We start from the raw sequence: 17,948 nt of genomic DNA, 5'->3' as shown, positions 1-17,948 counted from the left end.
TGGGTCTGACATTTGTGCGTCTCCGGAGTTGGCCGTTTATTGGTCATTGTTTGGCATTGGTTGAAATGTGAGTTCAGAGCCTTTCTTTATATACGGCACCTGATCAGTTAGTGAAGAGACATGCAGGTTTAGGTCAAAAGGAAAACCAAACCGATGAAATCTACTGTGAGAGTAACAGAACAGTTTGGGATTACTCGTCCTCAAAAACAAAAAAACTTTTCCGTAATGAGATTCAAATTCAATTCAATTTCAAAAAAATGTATGTGCCCACAGCGGTACCCCAGAGTCACATTGGGGGGGAATCAGACCACATTCTGGGCCGGCTCAGCGTCAGTCCTTGTTACTCTGGATCCCCATCTCCTCTCCCTCCCACCTCCTTTCATCCCTCTCTTATCCCCCTCTTTTCCCCCCCAGACTAGTCTGGCGGGTCTACACACGCGATCCTCACGATAGCTGGGCCTAAGCCCCGTAAAGGCTAACAAAGTCTCTGTGTAAAAACTCCTATAGAGGCCCACGTCCATCCGTGGATCCCCCTCACTACCCCACCAATCCCCCTCTTCCCTCCTTGTGCTGCCTGACTACACTTTCGCTTCGCATTACTTCTGCTATTCTAACTTTTCCACTTCTGAGCACTATCAATTATGCACTAGAATAACAGTGAGGCCAGGCTTGGCAGCAGGACATAAAGGCCGATTATGGGTGTGAATAATTCAGCCATCTTCGTGCCATGTTCCTCTTACCAGTGATACAGGCAGGGAGGCTTTGCTGCTAATGTACGACAGCAGACACAATCTGACCTGGCCTTTATGTAAAGACAGCTCTCTACATACCAGAGGAAAGTGGAGGACGGAGAGCAGGAGATGACACGAGAAGTGTGGCTGCGCTGCATTATTTAAAGCAGCTGTGAACCTGATGTCGCTCAGGTTGGCAAGTGTGTCACTGTCACAGACTTCACGACTGACACCTGTCGGTCTGTTAGCGAGAAAACTCTGTGAATTCAACTCCAGTCTTTAAAAGAAACTTCTCGAAAATACCGAGAAAGTTTTAAACCAAAACTCTCAAAGAAGAAATGTGTGCATGACTGCGCCATGCCAGCCATCATGAATGTTTCTGGGTTAAGGTCAACAAGCCAGACACGCAGACAACCTTCCATCACCTTCCTTCTCAAAACATGTCTACCTTGACTTCATTTTTCATGATTTGTGTGCAAAGGATTGCAAGTGCTACTCCTCTCAGAGATCACAAACAGTAATGAATATTTCATCACTCCACCCCAAAGCCAAGCACACACTCTGAGCAAATGTGAGAAATACGATGCATCACTTTTCCCACAGGCTAAAAATCTACTTCAACCATGTACCTCGTGGAAAATAATACCACTCAAACATGTGCAAATTGTTGGGCTTTTCCATGAAAGGTATAACGGACAGAGGGCAAGTTTACATTTTCTCGGGCTAGACTGAAATTTAAACCACTAAAATCTACAAGTTTGACAGAGTATGTATACATACACACATATTATCAACAAATAAAATAATTATTCAACGTATTCAAAAATTACATGGGATGCACAAAAACCGTTAAGATATTTTAAAAAGACCTGGACTGCATTTTACTGTAAGAGCTTATTCTGTTTAGCACTATGTTTTTTTTATGAATAAAATCAGAAAAAATGTAAATGTTGACACAATTCTGAAAATTTCTCAAAAAAACAATTACACACTTTTATAAGAGCGGCTGCTGCTTCTTGGAATGAAATTGTTCTAATGTTTGGAAGTTAAATATAACATTTATTTTAATTCGTAAATAAGTGTAATCTTTTTCCTTTTTTTTACTTTAAAAATGTCAAAAGCACTTCCAAAAGCCATTTCATTTAAAAAGAAAAAAAAAGAAAAAGGTCCTTCCCTCCCCCTTATTTGTGCTTCCGTTTGTCATGCACGCTCTAATCCTGGCTGGAATGTCTCCGGTCGCGGAGTCCTGCGGCCCTAAGGAACGGAACAGCAGGTGAAACTGAACTCTGAGGAGCTGGTCCCGCCTCACAGCTTCTCCAGTAGTTCAACAGACCCACTGGTAAACGAGAGCCCAAATGTGCATGAAAAAAAATATTTTCTGTTTCCTCTTAACGAGCAATATGGGACCAAATGAATAAATGAATAAATAAATGAAATAAAATATCAGAAATTTTCCCAGGTAATGTTTTAACAAACATGTTAGTGAAGAATGGTCAGATTACTACTGATTACAGATAATTTAATTTCCCTGAGAAGTTTATCCTTGCGGAGTATCTTTAATCACAGATGACCAATTAATGCTTCTTTCCAAATGTCTAATTTGGAAAATTTCAAAACAAATACTGATTCAGACGATGGCTGCCATATTTACCTCTTTGAGTCTAACTAGTGCCAATGACACACACACACACACACACACACACACATACACACACACACACACACACACACACTGTAGCTCAGTTTCTTTGGAAGGAGAGAAGGAGGGTGGTTTGGTTGGTGTATGTTTTTAAAAAAGATTATAGGAAAAGAAAGACAAACAGAAAAACAGGGGGAAAGACGTGGAGAGTGTCCGTCAAGTGGTGCAGCCACAACATTGAGCCAAATGCTGACAGTGGGCCTGCTGGGTCACCGCAGCAGGCCTCCTAGATCCAGGAACAAGGACAGTACAGTCTCCTGTCTCAGGAGAGGAAGGAAGACAGAAAAGAGAATGAAAAAAAGAGGGGGGGGGGGGGGGGGTTGGGGACAATATGGCACCCAGTGTCGAAGAGCGGGAGGAAACCGACTGCCCTATATTCCAGGGATACATGGCGGGATAAGGAACAGAGGGCTTGAGCCGGGTGGGGGGGGGGGGCGGGCTGGATTAGGACAAAGGAGGGAGTTATCGAGGAAAAGATCTGATGGTGGTCAAATTCACAAACACTTTGGTTTCTCAGCCCCTTCAAAATCCCAGGAGCAAACCAAAATCAGACCATTTCATCGCCGCCGCGCCACGCGAGGCAAAGTCGCCATTGCCTCTTCAATAAATCTAGTTTACTGGTGTTTTGGTTCTCGAAAGATTAGGGGACATTAAAAACTTTTGTATGCATGACAATGCTGGTGAAAAACACACACTCCTGAGGATGTAGCCATAGGCAGCGCTCATCACCTCTGTTTATCCGGAGGGCTTAGGCCACTTTGGGGACTCCCCCTAAGTCTCACTTATCTCATTAGACCCTTAAAACTGATTAATATGAATGCCAGCAGAGGCCAGCTCAAGGCATTCTAAAGAAAGGAGGGAAGGAGGAAAAGAGAAGAGAGGGATGGAGGGGGGGGGTTTAGAGGAAGGGGGTTTTTGTGTCTCCGGACAATGAGCTGATGGCTTTTTAAGCCTCTCAGTGGCTCTGGGTTAATACCCAGGGCTGCAGTCATGGGATAGGCCGCGGTTCAAAGGCTGCTGCACTCCAAGGCTCACTGCTCGCTGATTTAGAGGAAGAAAATAAATAAGCAGAATAAATACCACATCTCCTGCAACTTGAACCTCGCTAAAGGAATAATGAACTGCCCTATCCAAACGAGAGTGGTTCGTGTGTGTGTGTGTGTGTCAGTCTATGTTCTTTGGGGTGTCATATTTGGTTATGTGGGATAATATTCAGAGTATAAGCCAGACCAGTCAAGGCTTCGCTCAGATGAGAGGAGAGGGTGAAGATGGCATTTATCACACATTCTGGGGATCAATCGTTTTTCCTCCGGGGGGGGGGGGGGACGACACACACACACACACACACACACACTCAGTGCAGTTTCACACAGGAATCCCATAAACAAAGACACACAAACACACACATTGCAACTTCACAAAATGGGAAAACTATCAAGCAGCTCTCAGAGGAGCTGTCTTGGAGAATTGGGTCAAGCAAGAATAGTGCTGTGCTCTGCTACAGTAAAGGGTGTGTGTTTCTGCTGTTTCATTAAAGCAGGTCTCAAAGCAGAGGTCAATTCAGGATAACCACACACACACACACACACACACACACACACACACACACACACACACACACACACCCAGATACTTACGCAGATGTATATGTGCATGAGTTGCCAGCACACAAACTGACATGCCCTACACGTAGTCACACGAACATGAATACCCACAAACACAAAACACTCGCCGCTCGCCTGAACATCAAACCCAGACTCAACTGAAGACGTCAGATTCACTCGTGTTCTACATTTTTAACCGTGATTTATCTGCTTGGTTACAGATTCTTCTAAGAGCTTGGATCAGACAAGCATCTGTTGGGTAATAAAAGACTTGGAGCCGGGAGACTAAATATGAAAAAAAAAATATATATATATATAATTTTTTTTCATGTAAAAGTAGTAGTAACTGGAGTCCAATTTAGCTCATTTAAAATTTTAACATGAGACATTTTAATAAGAAAGTATGACAGATTAGGAAATAGTTTTAATTTTGCATTTCATTTGTGGTCAAATTCCACTTAGCCTTTTTAAAGTCAAAGCCTTCAAACTGATGCAGCCAGAGACAAGCTGAGTCAAAGGCAAATACAAAGAGACTTGTTTCAAAATGAGTTATCGACTATTTGAACTACAATCATGCATAACTATCCACTTTATTCATCACAGTGAAAAGAGATGCATCATTTGATGAGGACGAAAGGACAAAAGCATCTCATTCTTATTGCACCAATTTGTCCCCACGGCAGATATATAGCATTTTGAAATGAAGCCCTCCATTAGGCTACATTGCACACACACACCCCGCATCCAACTGTATCCATTTCAGATGAAAATTCACCTTCGAGGGCCCCATATGCAATGGGTCACAGCAGTCAGGACCAAGAGGCAACTTAGTACCGCGGCACCAACTCCCAAGTAAACACAGCCCCGTGTGCGGGGGTCTTCAGTGTCAGAGGAAACAGCCCCGGTGTCACTAAACCTGGACAACACCTCTTCAGGGTCCAACCACGATCACCGCCGGGAGAGACGGAGACAGACAGCGAGCCGCATGCATCTTTAAAACCTTGGCAAGGACGGACGGGGAGGGGAGGGGGGCCGATGAGCTTGATGGCGTGGAAGGCGGCAGAGGAGAGAGGATGGATAAGGCTAGTTGGAGACTGCCACCTCCTCTTCTCCGCACACTGCGTCACCCCTGGCTACTACATGCCGCTCCCCTTGTGTCTGCCACTCGCATTATACTCCTCCTCTCCTCCCTTCTTCTGTCTGAGAGCGTACTACAACTTCAGCTGTGCAATCTCCCTTTCCCCTCGCCATTCACACCATTCTCCCTCACTCCTCTCCTTTGCCCTCCCTTTTTTTCCCCCCTCCCTCCGTTTAAAGCGCATGCATTACTTTCAGCCCTGGCCATGGAGTGGACAGAGACAGCAGAACAATGGCCGCCTTTCACTCTCATGGCCGGGCATTTTGATGAGAAGGGGGGGGGGGGGGGGGGGGGGGGGGGGGTATTGGCTGCTAGTATTTTCTCTACTGTCAATTCAAACTGGCCAATGCAGCTAATTTATTATTAGCACTTCTCACCACAACAGGAGACTAAATGAGGTGAAGGCGACATTGTTTGATCGTTTGTTTATTTATATTTGTGTCACTGGGAAATTGTCACAGTGGCGGGAACTCTATGTTTACATTAATGTATTCAACTCAATCCGTCCTTTTACCCAAATTCACTTCACGTTTTGATGAATTTGCCAATGCAACAAAAGAAAACACCAAACCAAACCTAAAAGCAGCATTTTAATTGTTTTTTTAAATTTCTATTTTAAGATATAAAAGTTTAGAAGTAGATTCCAAATTCCAAAGGGAAAGCCGTCTCCGTCGTCTGTCTGTGACGATGAATTACCTCATGAGTCATTTACAAGCGGCTACAAGCCGTCAATTAGGTCTTTATTCACAAGTTGGAGATGTGTTCTCTTCTGGGATCTATTCTCCACACTGCTGCCCAGCTAGAAAAACATCCAGTCACTCCCCCGCAGCCCCCCCGCCACCTAAGTTAAATAAGGAAAACGGCAGTGTAAGGTCCGAAGCCAGTCTACCATGAAAGGAATTATCTGTGGAAAATGTGTCTGGCAAAAAAACGAACAGTCTCAATCGTTCCTGTCACATTCTCCAGTTAAATTGTGAAGAGTGACAGAAAGAGAAAAAAGAAATTAAACCCATCGGGCGTTTTTGGGCCTTCACATGCTGCAGTGTGTGGGTCCTGTAAATCCAATATGACTTTGACAGTAAATGAGTTTAACGAGGTCAAATCAAGCAAAGCAGAAAGAGCTGGTTTGAAATCAAGCAAATGTATGGGGTCTTCTCTCCGACTGTGCACTTGGAGTGCCTTGGACTGAGAGCAGAGGGCACGAGAGGCTATCAGACCTCTCTCAGTAGCGCCCCTGTCTGGCCAGGGGTGATAGATCAACCGAGCGTTACTACAGTAACAGCTGCTTCCAAGCCTCCATCTTACAGAGGAGAGCGGAGGAGCTGAAGACGGATATGGTAGCGCCATTTTCAGCCATGAACGAGCACACATGATACACGACTGCAAGATTTTTGAACGGGCATTTTGACCCTTATTGGACCTGCAGACATCCTGTGTACCTTAAATCGTCGCTGTTGGGGGTCGCAATGAAACAGGTTTTCCTGTGATGGGAGTCAAATTAACCTGGCGGCAAAATCTATATATTTTTTTCTCTTTCTCTGTCGACTATGCTCATATGAACCACAGATCTACTCGGGTGATCACAGCAAAAACACAACTTTGGACTGCGCGTTCGCGCAGCTGCTCCGGGGTGGCACAAGGTAACTTCAGGAACAATAAAGAAAGGGGGAGAACTTTCCACAACTTTGAAATTCAGAGTGAAACTGACGTAGCCAGCGTTGGCATAGAGAAGAAAAAATTGGCCCTGAATGTGGAAGAAAGCCAACTAGGTTGCAAAGTAACGGGAAATTATTTTTTTATCAATCTCATGGTAGAATACAAGTCCTGCATCGAGCTTTGCATGTGTGGGTGCTGCATAAGCTGGTTAATACTTTATTGTTTCCAAGTACAGCTATACGGACTGTTCCCCTGAAAGCCACGGACTGAGCGCGGGCTGAAAAGACAGATCACTCAGCTGATAGCAGTGTTTCTGGCACTCCATCTGACCTTGGAGTGATTACTCTGAAAACAAAAACCTGGACATTAAAATCTGGCCCCCCAGGCAAGGGAGGGAAACGTGCAATTGAAAAGGAGCTGCCGCTCAATGTTGTCCATTATAATACGAGATCCTGTCTACTCTTTGGTGGGTAACCTAACATCTCAATTGACGGTGGTGGTATTTTTAAGGCTCTTTAATATCATTTCAACTCAGTTAACCTTGGTCAGGCTGAGTGATATTATCTCATCATGAGCAAACTGGGGTTTTTTTATAACGTGTTTGGGAAATTAAAAATCAAGGTGTCATAAGTAAGCAGAAAATTTAAAAATATTCAAAATGTTTGTTTGTAGATATTTACAAAAACTAAATAATAACTTACTACTTTTATAGGACTTTTTTTTGTATGAATAATTAAATATAAGAATAAACAGGAGTATTAAAATAAATGTAACCAGTGATCATAATAAAATAAATATTGAACAATCCAGTCATTCATGTTGTCTCTCCTCTGTGTGTATATGTGAATAGTTCTAGGCTTTCTTTACTTCATTGGAATGAGCATATCCCAGACGACGGCCTGCCCACCAGGCACCCCTGGCGACAGGGCTGCTTCTGTCCGCCACATAGCACCTCCACAAGGGTCACGGCCAAGAGTCCTCCCCCTCTTCCACCGTACGCTGAACAACAGCTGCTCTGCCAAGCACATTGACTAAGCATTGACTACTGCCTGCTGGGCTCATTTTCTAGTTAATAGGAGGGAGAAAAAAAAAAATCTAATCTAAATGGAAAGTGCATTTACAGGTCTGGTGAGAAAACACAGAGTGCCATTTAGACCTAATGAAAGTATTACATCTCACAACACCATTATTGCAGTTTTGTCTGGTTTTCTGGCCGGGCCGTGTGTTTTATTCTTTCTGGATCCTCTGCCTCTCGCTGTCTCTGTGTCCCCCCCCCCCACTCTCGCCATCCCCGCAGCTCGGTCGGTGCCACAGGAATGAAAGAACGACAGAGCAAGGGGTCATTAACGAGAACTAATCAGCCCACAGACGCAGAGGGAACGAGAGGCAGAGCAGTGGAAAGTGTAAAACACAGCTTAAAGCCAGTGAGTATAAAAAAATTACAAAAAAAGATAAGGAAAGACTCGCCTGGGGTCAAAACTATCCACTTTAGCAATCAAATGTAAAATGAATTTAATTTCGAAAAGAAATAAAGGTTTTCAGAATTTGAATTGTACATAAAAGTTAAGATTGTAAAATACGATTTTCACATCGGTTGAAGTCAGACTGGCGTATGGACTAGCTCCACCTCCGTGCGTACGTGCCTTTGTTAGTGTGCAGCAAGCTTTTGCGTGCGTGCACACACACACACACACACACACAAAAACACACACACACACACACACACACATAAAAGCACAGATTGACGAGACGTTTATTCTTGTTCCACTGGTCTATGACAGATAATGAGAAGTCCAAAGGAGAAAGATGTAATTATTCTGGTATATGAGTCTGAAGGAGAGGAAACAAGCCCTATATGACCTCATGGCTCATTTGGTACACTTCATGCCCATGCGAACACACACACACACACACACGCACACACGCACGCATGTTCAGGCACAAAAACATGCACAGACAAAGACATGACTGCAACAAAAGAAGGCTGTCTTTGATGCCAGTGACACCACTACTGTATGTGAGGCCTCCAGTTACAGTGTATTGTAAGGACAAAATGTTAAAAAACTGAACAGTGTGATAGGAAAATGCAACAAACAAGGCCGTTTGTTGCACTACAAATTAAGCAGCAAAGAATACATATCACCTTGAGCAATTTGCGTGATCGCAACTAAGTCAAAATGTTTATGTTAATACCAACTTCCACTTCAAGGAGAGTTCCGGTTACAAGTTTTGCCATTCACGGGCCAACTTTCTGCTTCCTGACTCCTCGTCTTATTTGCGTGACCTCTGCCTGAGCTCCTCCCAGAGTGTGTCTGACCTCGGCGTGTCTTTTTTCACCATCGACTGTGGAGGGACTCCCAAAATATCTAATTGTTTTCTGAGCCCGGCAAGGAGAAAACAAAGAGAGACGGAGATAGAGTCGAGGGGAAGGGAAAGAGAAAGAGGGGCCGAGGCAGAGGGATATGGGGAAGAAGAAAGGGCGGGGGGGGGGGGGGGGGGGGGGGGGCAAGGGAAGGGCCGTCTCCTTAGCATTACAGCTGAGACAGCGTCAGAGCAACTGTCTGTCTCCTCATTAGAATAAATACTCACCAGCCGAGACGGTCGGCGAGATAGGAAAGGGCAGGATCCACAGAGAGAAATGTCCCTCTGTATTTCAACTCATTTCAAGTGAAAAGGAACTCCCTCGGGACAGATAAAACCAGAAGATTTCTCACTCTTCTCCAAACTGACCCTAAATGATACATTTTTTGATGGACACAAAGGCCCCAATGAAAGCTGAACCAGAGCAATGAAAAAGGAGAAAGCGTCGATGTTTCACAGGGAGAGACGGGTAAACAAAAGAGAAGACAGAAGTGCAATAAAGACGTTTGCAAGTTTCTGGTCTGGAGGTGGGAAACACGAGGGTGGAACGAAGCCAAAATAAACAGCGCAGAAATCCCCTGCAGCCACTGCCCAAGTCACCAACCACGCAAACACAAACACAAATTGCGATGCTCCGAACTGGTGAAATTCCGCGCTATTACACTGATCGCTTGTAATTCGGACCGCTGGAAAAACAAATAGGAGAAATCCGAAACAGGCAAAAAGATTTGATTCCAACGCTAAAAGTCTTCAATATGTTTGACCATTTAAGTTATAAAAGTCTCGGCACCAGTGGGTCTCGTCCACCAGCGACCTCTTGAGCCTCTGACCACGTCATTTATGTTTTGTCCATACGTCTACTTCACACTTTCTCCACATCACTGCACAGTAAACAAGGCCACACGTACTGAGACAATTTGATATTCATTTAATTTTGCTCACTTTTTTTAAAAGACTTTTTGTTTTCAAACTTAAAAGCATTTGTAGGTAGACAAAAGGGAAAGAGGTGAGACAAATTTGTACAAAAGTAATACAGTTTCTAGTTGAGATTTAGTAGTATTTCCATGTTCCACCCTTCATTTCTGTTTGTGCACTTCAGGTGATTAAGTTGGCAGTGCAAGACATATTACAAACACTGATGTGAATAATCCAACCTGGCCACGGTGAATTAAATCAAAACAGGCTTTGTGACGAATTAAAACTACAGTGTGGATGTGATGGACTATGCGACTTTTCAAGTCTGTGGAAGCTGCAATTCCAAACGGTGCTGGAATGGATGGCGACAGTTGGCCTCTTCTTACGGAAGTAAAACGACCTTGTTCACACACCAACAAGAGAGAGTGTAAAGAGTCACACATTACAAATTTCCCCGGCTAACATTATCTACGAAAAACGACACTATCAGTTTGAATTTATTTCCGTCATGGCGTCTCTGTGACTCCTTTGCACGCGGGGCCATTCCCTGTGGTGGAAGCTGCCGTACTTTGGCCCGAGAGCTTTCACACCGGCCTTCTACAGCAATGCACGAGGAAAGAGCCTCAATATGTATTTTAACCGAGTCATCGATAAGACACGTTGTGCCGTCGCTCCCTCTCCCGGTCTGCTCTCTCTGCTGCTATGTTACCTTTCTGGCCTCCTGCCTCGGCCCTGCAGGGGTGAGAGTCAAACAAACTCTATTTAGAGTAAGTAGAACGGAGTGACTGGCGTTAGCCGCATTAGAGCCGTCCGTTAAAACCTGTTTCCTTTCCTCGGGCGAGTCAGAGCGTCAGAAACAGATGAGGCCCGGGAAGCTATCTATTTCTCCATGATTTTACTGGGGACACAAAGAGGGTAAAAAGGCGCGACGAGTGGATCGCAAAACGTCTTCATTTCTCTCTCTCTCTCTCTCTCTCTCTCTCAGTGTTAGTGTGTCAGATCTGAGATGAACAGTAGATTTTACTTAAATTGCCCCTTTTTTCCTGACTACACTTTTTTTTCTTCACTCAAACAGGGAAATCTTGTCAGCACATCTGGAAGATATCAAGTGAACTGAGCAGCCAGTCAAGTCAAAACAGTTTTTAGTAAAAAAAAAAAGAAGAAAAAAAAAAGGTCAAGTTAAAAAAAAAAAAAAAATAAGAAAGTACAGTCCTAATTAAAGCAGGTCTATCGACAGCAGAAATCAAGACTTATCTTTCAAATTGTGTTTGCCTCGGTTGAAGAACGCGCTCCATAAATAAACAGCCGGGGTAGAGTCGGAGCGGAGAGCACGACCACAACAGTCATGGTCTATGGTATATCACGCCGAGAATCTCCGCGCCCTGCCACACTGGCCCTGACTTCAGGGGAGCGCTCGCAGTTTGTACCCCTGACCACTAATCGCTTCGAGCAATAAATCATGTTTTCGCAAACTTCAAACTGAATATAAATAGTTGTACAACAAATTCAGCGTGTGCTATTAATGGCTTTGTGCACAGTTGGAGGGTAAACTGTGGATTTTACTCAACAAATACTAAGTGTCGCTGGCAGTTGAGGGTAAAAAGATCTCTGTAAACTCCACCAGCAGTGTTTAGACTTAATAAGCTCGGGACAAGGCTGTACAGTCTAACTCCATGAGGGACTTTTAGTGGGAAACGCTGTCTCGACAAACAGGCACACTGAACAACTCGAGGCTGCCGGGGCAGAGAGGGGCTCCACTCGAGCGTTGAAACTTTTTATTTTAACTTTGCTGAAGTCCTCTGGCGTGGCCCATCTGAGTCAACAGCACAGAAAATTCACTTCACAACTTACAGACTCCTTATGTTGATTTAATGTAAATATTACGTCAACAGTCAAAAGACTTCACTTTTGATTCCCACAACTTGTGTAGGAACAATATTTAAATTATTTTGGGGAAGAAAAAAAATATAAGTACAAAAAAATAAGGAGAAAAAGGAAACTTTTAGAGTAAAAACTTTTCACAAGTCTTTAAAGTGTTAGTCACTAGTTTCCAAACTGCGCAGCCATCATTACTCTTACTTTAATGACAACCTTTCAAAGTTTTATACAATCACTGTACTTGGTTTTATGTTTCCAAAATTTATATGCATTCGTTAGGTTTCATTCTAGCAAATAAATCTAGACCTGCTATTTGAGCAGATGCCATTGGATCCCTTTACTTTGCAATGGTGTGCTTCAATTGTCACGTACACTCGGATATACTACTTTACATTATAATGCAGCACAGTTTAAAAAAACAACACGTATCTAAAGTATTGTACTGGCTGGAAAATATCACAATTTAACCTAAATGAATTGCAAATTTGCTCAACTTCTCAAGGAACCGTTTCTTCACATAAAAAGTCACCCTATATGAATATGTTTAGGATTACATGGAAAAAGAAAAACTCAACACCTTTAATGGCCATAAATACACAAACCAATTCTGACCTAAAATCGTCATAACGTTCCACTTGGGCTTTATAGTGAGTTTGTAATTTTATGTAGACTCATTTTCTGCCTCTGTAATATTCATGGAGCTTTCGTCTAGATACTTTCTCGAAGTGCTGAGACCGATGTATGAGCCCAGTGAATTGCCCTACTGCTACTGAATTTCGTGAAGGAGCTGTTTAATAGAGACAGATACATTATGCTCTTGAATCCGCACTGTACATAAACTCCAGAAGAACGGAGCCACGTATAGAAGCTGTCCCACAGGTCTAGACTTTTGGCCCGCGTGCCCACAACTTAAGTTTTCCAAATCAAGGAGCTCGAGGAGTCTTTACGCACAAGTCTGGAGTGAGGAGGTGACCGGCCACATTTAGAAAAAGTGAAATGGACTTTGTGTGTCTGTGCTGACTTGGTTCTGTTTGGTGTGTTGAGACCACTTGGAGATCGGTGTTGATGGCTCCAGAAGGGGGTTGTGTAAATAACCCGCCCGAGTCCGCCGGACGGAGAAACAACGCAAGATAACGCTCCAGGTTTTATAGATTCTGCTTTTTTCTTTTCTTTTTTTGCAGGAAACGTCTCTCTCTACCTGTATATCTGATGAATACACAATTAAATGCTGAATTTCCTCCCCTGTGCATTATTGACAGTGATTAAAGCGATGCAACACCAGAACCGGGAATGTTTGGTTCAGGCCTTTTTACGCACCGTTTTTAAATCTTCAGTGTCCCCCGGGGGTACGCGCTGTTCATGATCATGATTTAAAAGAGAAAGAAAGAAAGAAAAGGGACAAAGTCGCCTGTTCCCATGCGTACAGCCCCGTACCTACAGCTACTGGCATTCTGCCCTCACTGCGGAGAATAAACACCGATGTGGTCCGGCGGAACCTGCGGACGCCGGTGATTCACATGCGGATCATTCGGCGACTCTTGGCGCGTTGGTCCACTTACTTGGTGTTGGTCCGGTTCCAGAAGACGGCGTAGCGGTCGGCCACCACTTTGGAGCTGGGCTCCTGGCTGAAAACGCACATCAGCAGCACCAGGCAGACGAACAGGACCATTTCCACTTGCACCATCACTACAGCGAAAGTTCGGCACGTATTCCTCTTCGGTGTCGGGTCGAGTCGAGTCGAGTTGCACTTCGCGCTTCAGCCGGGACAGGTGACGGCTCTCACTCACATGTGGCCGACGTGTTTCTGGCGCAGTCTGCGTGAGTGCTGCACAAAATACAAATGAGCACGGCACACATACACACACACAACGACGACAAGGAGAAGGCAAGATTGTGACCATTCAAGTGGACACTTGGGATGACACTTGTTCTTCGGGGTTGATGGGAAGCTACAAAAAAAAAAAAAAAGCAACCAACGCGTCACTGCGTTTTCACTCTGTTGCGGGGCGAGGGTCCAGATGGATCATTGGCTTTTATTTCGTGCGGGATGTCAGCTCTGGCAAATCCGTGGTGGGCTGACAAAAATATGACCCTCTGTTGCGCGCACCCACACACACACACACACACAGAGAGAGAGAGAGAGAGAGAGAGAGAGAGAGAGAGAGAGAGAGAGAGCGATCAGCGCCTGTGAATTGCGCAGCACAACAGGCGAGTGTCTTCTGCGGTGTGATAACGTCCCGCGCCTTCTGCAGGTAAAGCTGATGGATGTAGCTCAGTACTTCTTCTTACTCCAAAGCCCCCCAGGCCCCCCCACCCCCCAAAAAAGCGCAGCGGATTAGCCAGTCCGAGGTGTGATGGAGGGAAGAGAAAGAGGCCCCTATATGTGTCCAAATGACGCCGAGTGGCGCACGTCAGATGTCCATGTTCTCCGCGCAACTTTTGGAAGCCATACAACCGGGGAGTCGCTGGTGTTTGAATGGCGATGTCAGACGCGGTCGTCGGTCTCCAGCGTGATGAGGAGGGAGAGAGACAGAGAGAGAGAAAACACAGTTATCCTTTCTCAGCGATTCACCGGAGGTGTCACGGCCGAGGTGGCTGGGAGGAGTCCTTCTCGGCGTCGGAGGAGGCGGACAGCGTCGGCTTCTCTCATGCGCTTCTCGCCGCGGAGACACTTGTGTTATGTCCACATCCCCAAAGTGTCCTCCTCATATATAAGCCATCGTGCGACGCGCCGGAGGAATGGGGGGTGGGGTGAGAAATCTCGCCTTCTCCCATGTGCGTAGCGCGTATAGTCTCCCTCGGTCTCGGGTTGTTTTGGGTTCGAAGCGCCGGGACACGCAGCAAGGTGAGGGGCACACGGCAGGCAGCTGCGAACGCCGACTGAGGGAAGTGGGTTTGGTTACGCAGGAGCGGGGGATAGTCCCATTGGCTCGGAATTATTTGAATGGGCGTCACTCGAACAAAGGCAAAGCCCCTCCCCCATCCCAAACCGAGCTAATTCAATTACTGAGCGGTACAGAGCTTGAGGGGGGGGGGGGGGGGGGGGGTGCACAGGACAGGGACCGCGTTCAGACACTCCGCCGTCAGATCGGTCCGATGAGTGCGCACGGCGACATTTAATCATGTGCGCAGGGAACCAAAGAAGATCCTGGTTGGAGTTACCCTCAGTCTCCATTCAACTTTCTAAACCTCAGTATGTTTTTCATTCTAATAGTAAGACAAAAGAATGGAGGTAATATAGATCTTCAGATCATGCGTAAACATTAATATTTCCTCATGAGGAAATATAACAAATTTAAAAAAAAGTAACTTCCTCTCAATTGCTGTTCTCAATTAATCGTTTCATTATTTAATAATGTTTTTTTTATTTATTGTTATTTTTTATTATTATAAGGAGTTATACCTCTATTGCGTTTAAATAGGAGGGAAGAGGTGGAGGCTGGTGGAGATGAAGGCCATGCGGGCTCCCGGCGGACGGAGCCGCGCAGCCTGTTGCCGGCGGCGCACTGGAGCGGCGCCCTGGAGGGGCGCACTGGAGGGGCGCACTGGAGGGGCTCACTGGAGGGGCTCACTGGAGGGGCGCACTGCGCCCCGACGCCCCGCAGTGGCGGGCAGGCGGGACGGCCGACTCAGCCGAGGACAAGTCCAAGTTCCTGTGCGCCGGGGAGCCGCGTCTGTCGCCGCCCTAAATCAGAGAGTGCTCCCACGGAGGATTTATGAAACTTTAGAAAACGAGCAGCAGGCCTAAATTCAGGTGGGACGACCCTAAAGAAAATAACTGTAACTTGATTTCGTGTGTGCAGGACGTCTGGCTCTGTATGTTTAAAAAAGGAAAAAAGAAAAAAAAGAATTGTGATATTTCTCCAGATTTAGGGCTGTTAGGTAGAATAGTACACATGCACGTTTTTTTTCTTCATAATAGTGTGTGTGTGTGTGTGTGTGTGTGTGTGTGTGTGTGTGCGTGGTGTGTGTGTGCGTGTGTGTGTGTGTGTGTGTTGTAAAAAAAAAGGTGAGGATGACAAATAGTATTTTTTTTTAAATTGTGAACTTAATTTTCTCTTCTGTCCACACCACATGACAAATTTGGGAGGAAAAAGTGAAGTTGCAAAAAGCAAAGCACAAGAGAACACATGCACCAAGTAGTGTGAGTTGAATTATCAGTCCAAAAAAAGTCTAAGTGAGGATTTTTAAAAATATCTATCCATTCTTTATTTTTCTGTAAGCCAATGAGTAGTTAACAACAAAAAAATGAGTAAATACATGCACGAGAGACATTGATGGTTATGTATATTCTCAGCCCTGAAAATCAAGAAAATCAAATACAGTTAGTCCTAAATGCTTAGTGTGTGTGCGCATGTCTGTGTGTGCGTGCGTGTGTGCACGCAACAGGTCCCGTTTGCTTTAAGAACACTGGCGGAGAGAAGACAAAGGAGAAGGAACAAATGGGAGGGGGGAGAAACAGGGTGAGAGAGCAGCTAATATTTTAAGATAATCCTCTTGACCTCTTCCCTTGGACTGGTGTAAACTAAGGGCCATTCACTTACAGCTATCATCGCACAAGGGCACTCACACGCTGCAACTACAAACCACCACCACACAAACTCAGGCAAGTTGTATCACATAAACACCTTTTTTCAAGCATTTTTTGCGATGAACACACACACACACACACACACACACTCAGAGAGGACACTATCAACTACCAGGGGAGAGGGGTGGGGAGAGGTCAGCCTTGAGGTCGGCGAACATGGCTGTTTTCACACCCACTTTAAAGCCATGACTGCATTCCACTCCTGCTGCGTCCCATCTCATTCCCTCCCTCCCTCCCTCCCTCTCTCTCTCTCTTTTTCTCTCGCTCTCTCAAATACACACTCATACAAAAAACACACTTCGTAACAAGCATATTTAACTGACGAGTGCACACAGCGCGCATACCCCCAACTGCTTTCATTTTCTCGAGCATAGAGACGGAGCGTTCCCTCGCCATCCCCTTCTTAACCCACTGTCACCATCGTAGTGGGCTGCGTTGATTACTTCTCATGCAGGCCTATTTTCTCCCTCGCCTCCATCCACATTTTCCAGCAGAGTGGCGCAAAGATGGCTTGAACTCTATTTCCAAAAATGCTGGGCTTATTTTTTCTATTTGATTGATTAGTGAGAAGGACAATATTACCAGCACGCACGGGCTATCAGTGACCAAATGATGTGGTTTATGAGAGGGATGAAAATTTGAGGGACTGTTGTGCACATGCACTTATTTCCCCCTCTTTTTCACTGTCTCTTACAACTCTTTCAGCTCCCTTTGTTATTATCTCTGATAATTCACATTACTGCAGTCTTTTCTTACCCTCTAAAAAAAATGATTAATGATTTGACATCTTATTGTCCAATTCAATTTTGGACGTGATTCTAGTAATTCCCTTTTTGATGCATAGCTGGTTTCATCAAGGGGCTGCTTCAATTTGAGAAGTCATTCGGGCCAAAATGACAAGTGTCTGGCCTCAAGCCCAAGAATTTCCTCCTGTCACACACGGTGAACCGTACGCTCACACAGCCAGGGTCACAGCAGGGTGAGACGGGAAGGCTGACTAGGTGGTTCATACCTTTTTTTTAATGTTATTGTTCTCCTTCTCCAACTAGACAATTAGAGACGGCATCATAACACAGACTCATTAAAAAGATGTGAGATTGTGCCGCGGTATGTCTGGTGTCAGCACGGGAGGTCAGGCATGCCAACAGCCAATTATGGACATGAAAACAGTAAGAGTTACTTTGAACGAACTGTCTTGAAAATATATGTCAATTAAAGGTGTGTGACAGCTGAAAAAAACAAAAAAAACATCTCACTGTTTGGCAAGGCTGAATGCCTTGCCAAACAGTGAGATGTTTTTTTTGTTTTTTTGGGTACAAAAATGGGTACAAAAATGGGTACAATCTAATCTCATTTTCTCAGTTGGGATCTGCTG

The 17,948-nt window shown here is 45.0% G+C and overlaps 1 protein-coding gene across 2 annotated transcripts in view; it reads right to left on the bottom strand.

Annotated features, from left to right (window-relative positions):
- efna5b (ephrin-A5b) overlaps positions 1-14,871 on the bottom strand; it is a 94,410-nt gene extending 79,539 nt beyond the window's left edge. For both annotated transcript variants that reach the window (XM_035640577.2, XM_035640578.2), the window contains exon 1: positions 13,542-14,871. In XM_035640577.2, coding sequence (XP_035496470.1) covers positions 13,542-13,666 — 125 coding nt within the window. In that variant the 5' untranslated portion in view covers positions 13,667-14,871. The remainder of the gene's footprint in view (positions 1-13,541) is intronic.
- Positions 14,872-17,948: the final 3,077 nt, after the last annotated feature.

The sequence above is a fragment of the Scophthalmus maximus genome, chromosome 19, assembly GCF_022379125.1.
Source record: "Scophthalmus maximus strain ysfricsl-2021 chromosome 19, ASM2237912v1, whole genome shotgun sequence".
NCBI lineage: Eukaryota > Metazoa > Chordata > Actinopteri > Pleuronectiformes > Scophthalmidae > Scophthalmus > Scophthalmus maximus.
Note: the sequence above shows the minus strand (reverse complement) of the source record. Positions and strands in the feature narration are given on the sequence as shown.